The 16027-nt window shown below is 36.7% G+C and overlaps 1 protein-coding gene across 1 annotated transcript in view; it reads left to right on the top strand.

Moving 5' to 3' along the window:
* MSH3 (mutS homolog 3) overlaps window positions 1-16027 on the top strand; it is a 201444-nt gene that overhangs the window by 136826 nt on the left and 48591 nt on the right. The window contains exons 19-20 of the mRNA XM_067569218.1: window positions 3212-3326; window positions 7413-7570. Of these exons, the coding sequence (XP_067425319.1) occupies window positions 3212-3326; window positions 7413-7570 (273 nt within the window). The remainder of the gene's footprint in view (window positions 1-3211; window positions 3327-7412; window positions 7571-16027) is intronic.

Below are 16027 nucleotides of genomic sequence, written 5' to 3'. Positions count from 1 at the left end.
AAGGTATTATATTGCATTCCATTGCAAATTATTAAAAACTGCATCATAATTTTCTAATTGTTACAATGGATTTGTAATATTATTTATTTTTGTGTTTAACAGAGAAGTGAAAAAAAATGACTAGAAAAGTATAGGAAGTGAATTAATTTTTCTAAAATAATGTATCATAGTATCTCAGCCAATTCCAGTTTGTTAGGCAGATTTACACTTTTTTAAATTTAAAAATGTTATGGTAATTTGAATGTACATTGTCAAGCTGGGAATCAGCATTTATGAATAATCTCTGAAAACATCTAGCATAATAGACAAGCCTATCACTGTTCTCTGTGAACTTTTCTTGACATTGAATGCTGCTATGGTATACTTTGAGCTGTTAATATTTCATTAGATGTATGTGAATGTCCTTTTTCTTATGACTGCAGAGGTGTTAACTGTCCACTTCACCTTGAATAGTCATTTACAACATATTAACTCCTTATGCTAAACCATCTGTTCCACATTGTATTTAGCTGTGACACTCTGATCAGGGCATGTCTACACTATAAAATTAAGTCGACTTAAATTAGGTCGACATACAGCCACTGCAGAAATTAAATCAGCTCTTCGTGTCCACACTACACTCCTTCTGTTGGTGGTGTGCATCCTTACCAGGAGCACTTGCATTGAGAAGTGGGGCATTGTGGGGCACTGACAGCCGAAGCTCCGTCACCGTGGGGCACTGACAGTAGGAACACCACCACCCAGCTGTCAACACTGGGTGGCAAGACGAGATGTAAGCAACGCAGTGTCGACACAGACACTATGTTGACCTAACTACATCGACTTAAGCGCTATGCTTCTTTCGGAGGTGGCATTATTAAGTCAGTGTAGTGGGCAACTCACATCAGCGGGAGAGACATTTTAGTGTAGACGCTTACAGAGTTAAGTCAACATTAGCTGCCTTATGTTAACCTAATTCCGTAGGGTAGACCAGGCCTAGGTTATGTTGACAAACAGCCATCACAGTAATTAAATCACTTTTGCACTTCCACACTACACTCCTTTTGTCAGTGGTGCACATCCCCACTAGCAGCGCTTCCATTGATGCAGAGGGCAGTGCACTGTGGGTTATTGGGAAGCCTGCCACCATCTAATGCAAGGTGTTTTGAGAAGGGTTAGCAATGCCTCATTGCAAATGAGTCGCGCAGGGGTCACTGGGAACATGATTTCATTATCCCATGATGCAGTTTTCTCCATCCCACAACTTTATCTGCATCCCATGTTTTGCACTCTTTTCAAAAGCCCTGCAAACCCGTGCATTCACCATCTGTGTGAGAAGCATGGATCCTGCACATCTTTGGACTATTGTGATGAGTTTTGTGAGCATGGCCCACTTTATCCTGCAGTATTTGCAGAGCTACCAGTGGAGCTGTGGGGAACATAATGATTTCTTGGAGGCTAGCTTGCTGTGGGACATAAAAAGAAACAATTCAAGGTGTTTATTGGCATTCATGGACAGCTGCAGATGGTGGAGCACTGGTTCTGGGCTTGGGAAAGATGCAGTGACTGGTGGGATCACATTGTTATGCAGATGTGGATGACGAGCAGTGGCTGCAAAATTTTCGGATATGCAAGGCCACATTCCTGGATGTGCGGCGCTTGTCCCAGCCCTCCAACGCAGTGGAGCTGCACACAGTGGAGAAGCGAGTGGCAATCACGGAATGGAAACTTGCAGTGTCAGATTGCTACCGATCTGTTGGGAATCAATTTGGAGTTGGGAAATCCATTGTGGGGATTGCTGTGATGCAAGTGTGCAGGGCCATTAATCACATCCTGCTAAAAAGGACTATGAATCTGGGCAGTGTGCAGGTCATAGTGGATGGTTTTGCAACAATAGAGTTCCCAAATTACAGTGGGCCGATAGATGGTGTGCAGATTGCTATTTTGGCACAAGACCACCTTGCCACAGAGTCCATCAACAAAAAGGGCTACTTTTCTATGGTGTTGCAAGCACTGGTGGATCACTGGGGACGTTTGACTGACATTTAGAGGGGAGCATATCTGTGCACCTGGCTGCTGGGCAGTGGAATTCAAAATGATGACCAGAGTGGTCATGGTGGGCCATTGCAGGACACTAAAATCAATGTAAGTAACACAGTGTCTACACTGATACTGTGTCGACCTAAGCACTATGCCTCTTCCGGAGGTGGAGTTATTAAGTCAGTGTAGTGGACAAGTTACATTGGTGGGAGTGATATTTTAGTGTAGACACTTACAGAGTTAGGTTGACGTAAACTGTGTTATGCTAGCTCTGTACCGTAGACCAGGGCAGAGTAACTTTCCTAGATCTGAAGGAGAGCTTTATGTAAGCTCCAAAGCTTGTCCTTTTCACCAACAGAAGTTGGTCCAATAAAATATATTACCTTGTTTTATTTAAAAAAAAAAAAAAAAAAGCCTCCCCAGGTTAAAAAGAACATAAAGAAATAGATTGGGGAGTTTTGGTTATATATTTTTTTATTTTGTTTCAGGGTTTCTTACCTTTGACAGTGACCTTTCAAATAATCACCATAGTTCCCTGTATAGGTAGAAAGTTATTTGTTATAATGAATATTAAACCTGTTTGGAAACTGCTTTCAGCTATGTCCACTACTAATTTTTATATTAGGAGCAAAATTGTTTTACTGTAGTCTCTGATTTGTATGTGTAAGTGTGAGCACCTCAGTCATGATTTTTTTTGCTGTTTTCCTTATTACTCAGACCTTCACTTCGTGACAGATTGACCTGTTCATCAAATGGGTCATCCTGAAAATTAAGGCTAATAAGAAAAATGTTATATGAAGCAGTAAACCATGGAACATTGCAGAGCCTATGTGTGGATTGGAAAATGAAACTTGAGCTCTCCTCCCTTGTGGCCCATGTTGTTTTTTTAAAGTCCTTTCTGTATTTATAAAATTGCATAATACAGACCAAGGCATTTCCTCATCCCAAGGAAAAAGGCAGGAAAGACTACAAAATAATTATTTTATATAAAAAAGTTACATTTATACATCACACTGTCTTGAGGAAATTTCTATATGAAAACCTTAAAGCTTAAGAATTCATTTTTCATCTGTTTGATTTATTAAAAGGATATCTGTATGCTGTTTAGAATGCCTTCCCTAAGATTTCATTGTAATATGCCTAAATAATTAAATGTACTAGTCAATGTATTGACTTCTACTTCTTTGTGCAGACCACTTGTGCAAGATAAAGGGAAAAATATAATTATAAAAAATGGCAGACACCCTGTGATAGATGTACTGCTAGGAGAACAAGATCAGTATGTTCCAAACAGCACCAACCTATCAGTAAGTATGGGGCTATAATGGAAGACTGAATATCAATCTAGGAAAGTATTCTAGAATTTGCTTCTGGTCCAGGAAATTAAATAAATAATTTAATTATACAGTTGGCTGCTTGCTTGCATTTCAGAAGGCTATTGCTTGACTCCATGTCCACATCTGTTTTGCAGTATTGCTTGATATCAATGTTAGGCTGATTTCAAACAGCCAGTTTGACAGCGTCGTTCAGGCTAGTGGCACAAACAAATCAAAAATAGGTGACCTCAAAAGACAATAGGATCAGGGTTGGGAAAACTGGAACTGAAGTGGCTATTCTAAGAAACATAAGATGGCTATTTGCAAATTATCTTAAAAGTTAATGACAGTCAAGTGTATTTAAATTGGATAAGTAGTGACTACATAGAGGGAGTAGCTGCATTTCAAAACTGTGTTTATGTGGGGTTTTTCCCCATATTACTGTTATTTACAGGCTTAATGTGGACAATATACAAAATCTCATTGATTACATAACAAAGGTAACAAAGAAAGAAATTGAATTCTCAGCTTTCTCATTTTGTTGGCAGTCCTTTTAGGTAATATTTTTTTTTACTTTAATTTTTTATCTCTTACCAGAATAGAAGCATTTTGTATTTTAAAAATGCATGGCGCTAATTGTTCCCATCTTACAAACTTGGAGCTGTGATTACTGTTCACTCAGTAATAGTACAGAATTATTCTTCAGATGGCATATGCATTCTTACAAAAGATTTATATAAACATAAGCTAATGCAGAAAAATATTACCTCATATTTTTATTTTATATGCATATTTTTGAGAAATATATGTATTATGATTGAGTACGGGAGGGGGGGTGTTAAGTTGTTCTGGGACACTGAAATCTCTCCCATGAATTACAGTGTCTTTTAATCTTTGCCACTAAATATTCACCTAGATTTTTTTTTGTAATATTACACTTCTACTTTATACAAACAGAAAAATATACGTTCAGCCTACTTCTGAACATCAGCTACCTTTGCATTCCTTCTTTTTCTAAGGTTATTGTAGGTGTTGATATGGAGCTGTTGCTATGGTAAAGTATATTCTACTTTGTATTGCATACATTAACATATGAATTATTTTTAAAAGCTATTATAGAATGTCGATATAAAAGTATTGTATATCACTTCAGTGCAAAATGAACATTAAAAAATTCTGCAACTCAGAACTAATTACAAATGGTATTTCAAAAAAAATCTGATATTTTATTCAATAATCTTCTTGCATTTTTCTGTTAGCCATGTTTAATATTATAATTTAGAACTCGTATATTAGAGAAGCAATAGATAGAGTCCAAGTAATGTTGGTATAATCAAAGTTGATTCTAGTGTTGTGTCCGGTTCTCACTTTTCTTTTCTGTGGATGGTGGGTGGGAACCTAGTTCATCAAAATGCTTCTAGTTTCAAATAAAACAATTTTAATCATCAGAAGAATGAGCCTGCAGAAATGTCTTCAACTATTTTTTTTTAGCTTCTGAAACTTGCTAGAGCCTTTCTGTCAGGGCCATAACACGAACATTTCCCCTTCTCCTTTGTTTTCCTCTTAAAAATGTTCATGGACTATTCTTCCTATGTATCAAGTTTGGTAGGACTTCAAACATAAAAGTTGGTTTTATTACTTCAGAACATATTTGTGTAATCAAGCTATTTATTTTACAGGCCAGGAAGTAAGAAATAAAGATATTTCCATTTTTAAATATTTGGATGGTGGACAGATATTATGATGATGGGAGTCCTATAGGTACCAGGATAAATATTATATTTGCTTTATTCCTCCTCCATGTACATTAACAATGATATCACTTAAATTATCTGAATTAAAAATAGAACTTGTGAGAATTCTAGACTCTGTATGAGGAGAAGAATTAAATCTAAGTGTTAATCACTGAACCCATTTTAAAATACTGACAGTGTTATAGAAAACTGTGAATACTTTAAAATATTGACAGTTAATATTAAGTACATTTGCAATAGTTTATAAAAATGTCGTCAGGATAGTCCTTATGAAAGAAAATAAATATTAGTGTTATATAATAGTCAGTCCAAACTAAGGGCTAAGGGAAAGTCGACAGGTCCGGTGGGTAGATAGATCAGAAAGAAATATTCCTTAGTGGAAGGTTTATTAAAGGGGATACTCTAGAGCCTAGTAAAGAGGAGAGGATAGAATTTGATGAAGAAGCACAGGTAGGAACTGAAGAGAAACTGCTAAACAAAAAAGGGTCCCCTTCAGTTATATCACATGAAGGCAGACAACTAAGAAATTTGATAAATGCTTGTATACAAATTCCAGATGAACACAATACATTGGAGAAGAGTCGACATGGCTTTTGTAAAGGGAAATTATGCTTCACCAATTAATTAGAATTCTTTGAAGGTGTCAATAAGAATGTGAACCATGGGGATCCAGTAGACTTTCAAAAAGCCTTTGACAAAGTTCCACACAAAAGGCTGTTAAGTAAAGTAAGCAGTCACGGATAAAGAGAAAAGGTCCTCTCATGGATCAGTAACTGTTTAAAAAGATTGGAAACAATGGGTAGGAATAAGCAGTCAGTTTTCATAGTGTAGAGAGGTAAATAGTGTGGTCCTCAAGGATCTGTACTGGGAACAGTGCTGTTCAACATATTCATAAATGATTTGGAAAAAGGGGTAAACAGTGAAGTGGCAAAGTTTGCAGAAGATACAAAATTACTCAAGATAGTTAAATCTAGAGCTGACTGTGAAGAGTTACAAAAGGATCTCACAAAACTGGGTGACTGGGCAACAACAAGCAGATAAAATTCAGTGTTAAGTGCAAAGTAATGCATATTGGAAAACATTATCCCAATTGTACATACAAAATAATGGGTTCTAAATTAGTTGTTACCACTGAAGAAAAAGATCTTGGAGTCATTGTGGATAGTTCTTTGAAAACATCCACTCAATGTGCAGTAGCAGCAAAAAAACTGTAACAGAACGTTAGGAACCATTAGGATAGGGATAGATAATGAGACAGAAAATATCATAATGCTAGTATATAAATCCATGATATGCCCACACCTGGAATACTACATGCAGTTCTGGTCACCTATCTCAAAAAAGATAAGTTAGACTTGGGAAAGGTACAGAAAAGAGCAACAAAAATTATTAGGGATTTGGAACAGCTTCCATACGTGGAGAGAGTTAAAAAACTGGGGCTGTTCAGCTTGAAAAGTAGACAATTAAGGGGGGATATGATAGAGGTCTATGAAATCATGAATGGTGTTGAGAAAGTGAATAAGGAAGTGTTTGCCCTTTGGCATAACAAGAAACAGAGGTCACCCAATGAAATTAATAGGCAGCAGGTTTAAAACAAACAAAAGGAAGCACTACTTCACACAACACACAGTCAACCTGTGGAACTCATTGCCAAGGGATGTTGTGAAGGCCAAACGTGTAATTGGGTTCAAAAAAGATTTAGATATGTTCATGGAGAATAGATTCATCAGTGGTTTTTAAGATGGTCAGGGCCATGCACTGGGTGTCCCCAAACCTCTGACTTTCAGAAGCTAGGACTGGACCACTTAATAATTGCCTTGTTCTGTTCATTTCCTCTGATGCATCTGGCACTGGCCACTGTTGGAAGACCATTGGTCTGACCCATTATGGCTGTGCTTATATTCTAACGCTGCAGTAGTGATTTGTAAAACAGTGTTTTGTACCATTACTGTAGTACTTTTGTGTGGGATGGAAGGATACATTTCTAATCATATTAGAAAATACAACTCTTTCAAGCAGAGGGTCAACATTCTTATGGAATAGGGGAATTCCCACTAGTGTCACACTGGACATGGAGCAGCAAAAGTGGATATCCTTTTAAATGGTTTCTTCAAATAATTATTATTACAAGTAAATAATTATCTTTTTAAGCTTTTTTTTTTCCCTCAAGAAAAGAACTTTATTATGTAGAAGGCATATTAAATACTGAGAACATACTCTTTGTACATACATCTCATATATACATCATTGTAAAACACACTGTTGGTTAAATAAGCACTCCATCTCAGTAGTGTATAATTAACAGCTATTTTGCATTTTCCAGGCGGACAAAGAAAGGGTAATGATAATTACTGGACCCAACATGGGTGGAAAGAGCTCCTACATAAAACAAGTTGCACTGATCACGATCATGGCACAGATTGGTTCCTATGTGCCTGCAGAGGAGTCCACAGTTGGTGTTGTGGATGGCATTTTTACCAGGTAATCTATCAAAACTTCTTTTATGTTTGGAGGTGGAAGAATTACTGTAGCACAGTTTTTGCCTGGCTGAGTACAGTTTTATTTTTTAATAATTATATTTTTCAAAATTATTATTTTTAAATGAATTCTCGGCTTTCTGATTTCTTACCCCCTCAATAAACATCTGGCCAAAATGTCTAAACCTAAATGCCTAAAGTTATGCATCTGAATCTTTAGACAAAGTCTTTGTGGCTTAATTTTTAAAGGTGACAGGCATTTGCTACTTGCACTGCAGGAAATGCTCAGTATATCTGAAAATCACGCCAAGTAGAGAGATGTCTAACTGTAGACACTCAAGTTTTAAAATTTTGGCCTCCATATTTTATGCCTTATTTTTGAGTATTTTGAGTTACTGTACCTTACCTCATTTTAAAAAATTAATCATTCCAGTTCAGTTTGCACAATATGTCACAGATTTGTTTTGAAAGAATAGTGCTGAATAAAGTTGTAAGAATTTTAACAAACACCTAAAGTTTTGTGTTTTGTAGCTGTAATGGATTCTAGAAAACATCCTGCTGTGATTTTTTCCTTCTCTCCCCATGTTTCTTTCTCTCTTTTTGGTTCTCTTTCCTCACTGCAAAAAGGTCATATTTCTGAAGCCATTTGAAGTTAAATTTCACAAAGAACATGTTCCTCTGGTTGAGATCTCTTCTATATACATTTTCCTACTGTGCCCATCACTGTGGTATTTGAATGAGTTTTAGAGTTAAAAAAAAAAAAAAGAGTCTGATGTGTTGTCCATTGTTAATTTTTTTATTGTATAAAATGTTTGCGTTTTTATATCTCATTGTTTCCATAGTTGGAAAGAGCAGGACCTCACAATATACTTCATGCCAAGTAATCTAATGAATTAGAAAACAATTTGTTACCTTACTAGAAGTTAATTGGAATTGAAATGTCAAAATATCTATTAATTGTCTTTTTCCTACCTGTTCTCTCATTGTTAGAAACCTATGGTCAAATTGTTTTAGTAATCAATTGAATAAGCCTTTGCTGATGGGAAATGGAGATTTGTAAGGTATGTTATTTATTGCATTGGTCACAACATTCCACTTTGACAAAGTTTTAAAGATGATTTTTGGTTTTCTGCATAGTGGTGTCTGAATGTACAACTGTTTTATCAGAGACACAAGGTGGGTGAAGTGACTCTTTTTTTTGGACCAACTTCTGTTGGTCAGGGAGACAAACTTTGAGCATATTCAGAGTTGTTCTTCAGGTCTGGGAAATGTACTCAGAGGCCTTATCTACATTAGAACATCATACCTAACATAGGTTGACTTACAGCCACTGCAGCTTCTGGAAGCAGAGACCAGCCAGGTTTCTGGCCCCCCTCCCAGCCAGGAGTGGAAACCAGTCACTCAGGCTTCTTGTCCGGCTCCAAGCTGGGAGCAGAGACTAGCTGCTCAGCTCTCAGGGGTGCTTTCTTGCCAGTTTTACTGTGGAAATTGACAAGAATGACAGTACTACAGCCAGTGTAAGGGACACCGTGTCTACATTGACACTGCATCACCCTAACTAAACTGACATAAGCCCTACACCTCTCGTCGAGGTGGTTTTATTATGTCGGCATAGCTGGGGAATTACATCAGTGGAACGAGCATTTTAGTCTGTATATCTTCACTGTTTTGTCGACAAAAGCTGACTTTTGTGGACAAAACTCTAGTGTAGACCTGTCTGGAGTGTTACAGCTAAATATAAATTGGAACAGATTATGTAGCATAGGTAGTTAACTCATATTTCAAGGGATCATTCAAGGTGAAGTGGCCTATTAACACCCATCCAGTCATGGGGGAAAAGGAAGATGGAGGGGGAGAAGACAGTTTGGGAGGGAGTTGTTAGTGGATTATAGATTGTTGTAATAAGCCATAAATCTAGTGTCTCTGTTCAGTCCATAATTTTTAGTGTCTAACAAAGTTACAAATTTAAGCTCTCGGTCTCGTCTTTTGAAAGTGTTGTGCAGGTTTCCTTTGAGGATGAGGACTGAGACAAAGTGATTGCTCTGTGGAAAATGTTCACCTGCAAGTGATATGGTGTTTTTAGCTTCTATCATTTTCCTTTGTGAGTTCATTTGACAGTGTAGTGGTTGTCTGGCTTCACCCACATAGTTGTTACTGTGGCATTTAGTGCACTGCATGAGGTACACCACATGTTGTGATAATCATGTGTAGGACTCATGGATCCTGAAAGGTGTGTGGTGGGAGGTGTTGATCGTTGTAGCCATGGAGATGTGTCTGCAAGTTTTGCATCTGTTCTTGCAGAATCTGGTGCTGCTTTGAGTTGGTTTCCTGGTGTGTGGGGAGCTTGTTCTGATGATGAGGTTTGAGGATTGCTTGAAGGCCATCAAGTATGAATTGTAGGTGTTTGATGATACTCTATATGGGTTCCATTGTGGGGTAATAGATGACTATGGGTGTGCAGTTAGAGGGGATTTTATTTCTGTATTGAAACAGGTTCTCTCGGGGTATTTTGATGGCCTATTCCATGATGTGGTCTACTTCTGGTGGAGTGTCCTTGTTTGGTGAAGACAGTTTTGAGTGTGTGAAGGTGTATATGCTGGACTTTCTCCTCAGAGTATGTTCTCTGATAACTGAGTGCCTGGCTGTAGATAGCAAATCTTTTGGTGTGTTTGGGTTGGTTACTGGATTATCATTTGACAATGACTGAAAGACTGGTTCAGAAAAGTTTTCTCTTTTTCCTACTTTCCACCTGTTACTCTGCTTTTTTACTCCCATCCCTTCACCTGTATTCAGCTGCTATTGTGAAAGCTTTCTGCAGTTACTGTGAAATTTATATCTCATCAGTGTTTCTATTAGTGAGCGTTTGGTATGTGGTCATTAGGGAATCCATATATTGTGTGTCTTTAGTTTCACAGTCTGAATTCCTCACATTCAATGTGTCTGAGTTTCAACTGTTTTTCTTATTATTCATTGCTCTGACGCTAAATAGTTTCTTTAGCACAATATATGTTTTTGCATAGATCTTTATAGTAATTTTCACCTACAATCAAGCCAACCATGCCATATGCTGGGTTCCTATCAGATCTTTAAAGCTAAGCAGGATTGGACTTGTGTCAGTCCCTTGCTGGCCAGCCCCCGAGAAAGACTTTAGATGTTGTAAGCTACAGAACTAGTAGCTCTTTTCCCTCTTGAGTCAGTGCTGAACCAATTCTCCATTATTGTATTAGGGAACACCATGGTATTGGAGATGCTGTCTTTCACATAAGACATTCATTTGATGTCCTGACCAGTTGTAGCCACTACAAATTCCATAGCTCTTTTTGTAAGACTAGAGATGTCATTTGGTGTCCTGATCAAATTCCATCCACGCAATTACTGTATATTCTTCCTAACTAAATTAGTTTTGCAGATTCAGTTGGAAATGGCATTCTTCAGTTATTGTGAAATTTGCCAAAAACTGATATATGAACACCAGATGAATACATTCAAAGAATTATTCACGTTCTTATCATGGTGTTGGTAATTAAGAGCTAACTAGGTCAAAATTAATCAAGCAAAACATTAAAACAAATCAACATTACAGATAATCCCAGGAAGAAATTAACATTAGCATAACATATAAAAAAGCTAAACTTGCTTAATAGACTCTGTGAATCCAAAACTGCAAGGTGGACATTTCAATTTGAAAAAGACCATGAATGAAAATGTTTTGACTCCATATGCTTTAGAACCCTTATATACTACATAAAGTATATGACTGGGTTTCATAGATTCCAAGGTCAGAAGGGACCATTTTGATCATGTAGTCTGACCTCCAGTATAACTCAGTACATCAAACTTCTCCAAAATAATTCCTAGAGCATCTCTCTTAGAAAAACATGCAGTCTTGAATTTAAAATTGTCAGTGATGGAGAATCTGCAGTGACGTGTGGTTAAGTGTTAACTGTTGCTGTAAAAAATTTATACCTTATCTCCATTCTGAATTTGTCTATTTTCAACTTCCAGCTATTGGATCATGTTGTATCATTATTAAGTATTTGTTCCCCATGTAGATACTTATAGATTGTAATCAGGTCACTCCTTCACTTTCCCGTTGTTAAGCTAAACAGATTGAGCTCCTTGATTCTCTTACTACAAGACATGTTTTCTAACCCTTTAATCATTTTTGTGGCTCATCTCTGAACCCTCTCCAACTTTTCAACATCCTTCTTGAATTATAGACGCCAGAACTGGGCACAATATTTCAGCAGTAGTAAAACAGAAGTAAAATAACCTTGTTCCTACTCAAGATTCACCTGCTTATGCATTCAAGGATCACATTAGCCCTTTTGGCCACAGCATTGGATTGGGATCTCACGTTCAATTGATTATCCACCACCATTCCCAAATTCTTTTCAGAGTGAGTGCTTCTCAGAATAAGAGTCCCTAATCCTGTAAGTATGATTTATATTCTTTGTTTCTAGATGTATATGTTTACATTTAGCCATATTAAAACATATTGTTTGCTTGTACTCAGTTTACCAAGCGATCCAGATCGCTCTGTATTAACAATCTGTCCTCTTCATTATTTACCACTCCCCCAATTTTTGTGTCACCTGCAGACTTTATCAGTGATGATTTTATGTTTTCTTCCATATCATTGATAAAAATGTTAAATGTCATAGGACCAAGAACCGATCTCTTAGAAGGACACCCACTTGATGATTCTCCAATTATGATTATATTCTGAGACTATCAGTTAACCAGCTTTTAATGCATTTAATGTGTGGCATCTTAACTTTATATAGTTCTATTTTTTTAATCAAAATGTTGTGCGGTACTAAGTAATCACCTTACAGAATTCTAAGTATATTATATAAACGCTATTACTTTTATCAACCAAACTTATAGTCTCATAAAAAATAGGATATATTTTCCATAAACCCATGTTGATGGACATTATTTATATTACCCTCCTTTAATTTTTTTATTAATCAAGTACTGTATCAGCTGCTCCATTATCTTGCCTGGGATCTCTGTCTAACTGACAGGCCTGTAATTATCTGGGTCATCCTGTTTATACTTTTAAAATACTGGCACAACATTAGTTTTCTTCCAATCATCTGGAATTTCCCAATTTTCTAAGACTTGTTGAAAAATCAACATTAACGGCCCAGTGAGTTCCTTAGCCAGCTCTTTTTAAACTCTCGGATACAAGTTATCTGGACCTGCTGATTTTAAAACATGAAACTTTAGTGGCTGTGGTTTGACATCCTCCTGGAATGGGAAGAGTATTATTTTCATATGGTATGACTGCATCATTTTTACCCAAATACAGAACAAAAGTATTTATTGAACATTCCTGCCTTTTCTACATCTTTATTGTTAATTCTACCATTTCCACCTAATAAAAGACAATGCTATTATCAGGATTCTTTTTATTCCTAATATACTTTAAAAAATCTTTTTATTGTCTTTAACTTTACTGGCCATAGATTTCTTCTTGTGTTCCTTTGCTTCCCTTGTCAGTTTTCTACATTTCCTAACTTCTAATTTATATTCATTATTATCAACTTTCTCTTTCTTCCATTTGTTATTTATATATATATTTATATTTTATATCTGCCTTCACTTCCCCTCTAAATGAGGTCAGTTTTTTTAACAAATACAGTCTTTTCCCTTGATTCTGGGCTTGTGGCTCTTTGGGGCATATAGTAAAATGTTCTCAAACAATTCCCAGTTATCATTCACATTCTTTCTCCCAGCTGATGTGGCTCATAATTGTTTTCAGTTTTGTGAAATTGGTCTTTAAAAGCAAATATGCATATTACTGGTCTGGACTTTATTCTGTTTGCACATTATAACTGTGATCAAGCCATGATCACTTGTACCTAATTTGCCATTAATTTTTAGTTCTGTGATTGGTTCCTCTTTAACTGTCAAAACTAGATCTAATATAGAGTTCCCATATGTTGGATGCAATACTTTCTGAGTTAAGAAATTGTCATCTATAATATTTAGAAATTCCAAGGATATTTTAGTGCTGGGAGCATGAGACCTCCAGCATATGTCACTAAAATTGAATTCCCCATGATCACACAGCATTTTTTCCCTATATATTTTAGATGGATGTGTAAGGAACCAGTCACCAGGTTCCCTACTATGATTTGTTGGTCTGTAGTAGACACCAACAGATACCCCATCTTGTGCTCTGTGTGTTAGGAATCTATAAAAATTCAAGATGATTTTTTTCTGCATTATCAGGATTCAGAAACAGGCCTTCTCGTTTTTGACACAGATTGCTACTCTCTCCCTCCCCTTTTGCCTACTCAGTCCATCCTAAATAGGTTATAACATTGATTTTAACATTCCAGTTGTGCAGATCATCTCACCAGGTTTCAATAATGCCAACTAGATCAGATTTATCTCATAAATGAGCAATTCCAATTCCTCTTGTTTTTTATCCAGGCTCCACGCATAGGTGTAATGACAAAGAATTTCTTTTCTTCATGTGCTTTGGTTCCTTGATTAATTTTGTTCTCAACATCTTGATTCTGTGCTGAGTGCTCATATCTCTTCTTTTTTTACCTTCGCCATTTGTTATTATTTAGTTAGCATCTTCCTGACTACCCTAGTCAGCCTGTTCCCCTTTTACTGAGAGGGAGGCCATCCAAACTGTACAGCCCTCTCTCCCAGTATAGAAGGTAGATCAATATTCCACAAACCAAACCCCTCAGTTATACTGTTAGCTTTTTAGGACAAGGACTGTCCATTTATGATGTGTTGGTATGGTGCTTGTCACAATGTGGCCTAACCTGATTATGGTCCTACTACAATATAAATGCTAAATAATAGAAACATGGTTGTTTCATCATCTTGTACAATACTGCTACAATTTGTAGTGTGGATGGGGTTTAACTGTGTTCTAAATATGTCCTGTAGGCAGCTTTGGATATGTTTGAAAATTGGGCTTATTACTTATTATGCTACACAGGTAGTGTTTTTAGAAGTGCTAAGCTAAAAAAAAAATGTTGCCTGTGTCAACTGACTTCCTGAAATGTTAGCAGGAGTCAGTGTTGAGACTGATATGCTTCCCAACAGTTGTTTGCAATTTTGAGGAACCATTGGCAGACAGGCTTTGCAAAGCTGCCACCTGGTGTTCCTTGCATTCTTTCATTAGGCATTATTGTGACTGAACATGCAAGCATTTGTGGACACATCACGTAAGAACAAATTTCTTAGAACTGGGCTTCCACAAGAAGGTCTGCCTTCACAAGGATTGGTTGGTTGAAAGGGTCAGAGATTTCGATCCATCTTCTTTCCCTACCTCACCTTCGGTCTTTCTGTTTTAGTTCAGCCTCAGATCTTCTGTTGTTCCTCATTAAGCTGTTTTCTCATAGAATGCTGCTATCCATAACCTATGTCTGCACTATCACCGACTGAACCACAGAAAGTAAATTAGCTGGAAAGTGAAAATATAATTTGTCATTTTGCTAACTAGGTAGATTTTTAATCTTTTGGAGGAAAAATTGTTGCCATAGGAATATATCAGTTTCAAATTTATTTTTGAGACTGCCTTAGTTTAGTCTGCTTTAATAGGTGATGCTGCTAGAAAAAATTAACTAATTTTGGGGGGAGGCGTTGTTTGTGGGATGACTTTATGAAGATTAATATACAAGAAGAGGACCAACACTGCTGCCTTTAGCTATCCTTAAAAATCAGTGCTTTTTATTATAATCCCTTTTGTAGACTTCAATTTCAATGTGTGAATTTATACAGGTTTATTACATTAACATATTCCTAGATTTCCTGTCTTGTATTCTAAGTGGTGTTTCCATGGAAATTGAAAGGTTGCTACTACAGTTATTCTTTTAGTTATATTTAGCAGTTATGTATTATAGCTTCTCTAAATTTACTTTAAATACTGCATTATATTCAAAATTGTAAATCTGTAGAGGGAGGATTATACAATAAAGCAAACATTTTATTTGTAGGTATGGTGGAAATATGAGCAGTTCTTCTGCATTATTAGGCGTATAGACACAAATCCTGGGAATTTCCACATTGGAAGGGGGAGGGGAAATAATCCTTCCTCCAGGTCATACATCAGGAGTAAAGCTGTTCAACACAGTCAGCAAGAGCCAGTTGGCATATCCTCAGTTCCCCTGCTTTACCTCACCCATAATCTATTCTTTTAGATGTCTGTTCTGGAACACCCTGAGAAAATGCCCCTTGTAGTCTCTGAAAATCTTTTCCCTTCTTTTGTGCAGTAAAACTGTGCCACTGCCACTACTATCGTGTGGTCCTCGTTCTCAGAGGAGGATGCAGCATTTGCCTCAGAAAGTGCAGATCAGAAAGAATACTCAATATTTTAGTGTACTTACCTTACTGGTTATGCATCAGTGGTTGCATGAAGTGAGACCTCAAAAAGAAACCATTTCTTATATATTAAAACTATTTATAGAACATATGACTTTTATGT

The sequence above is a fragment of the Emydura macquarii genome, unplaced genomic scaffold (genome assembly GCF_026122565.2).
Source record: "Emydura macquarii macquarii isolate MOO-44397 ecotype Brisbane River unplaced genomic scaffold, CSIRO-AGI_Emac_v2 contig_2897, whole genome shotgun sequence".
NCBI classification, from domain to species: Eukaryota; Metazoa; Chordata; order Testudines; family Chelidae; genus Emydura; species Emydura macquarii.
This window is presented reverse-complemented; position numbering and strand designations above follow the sequence as displayed.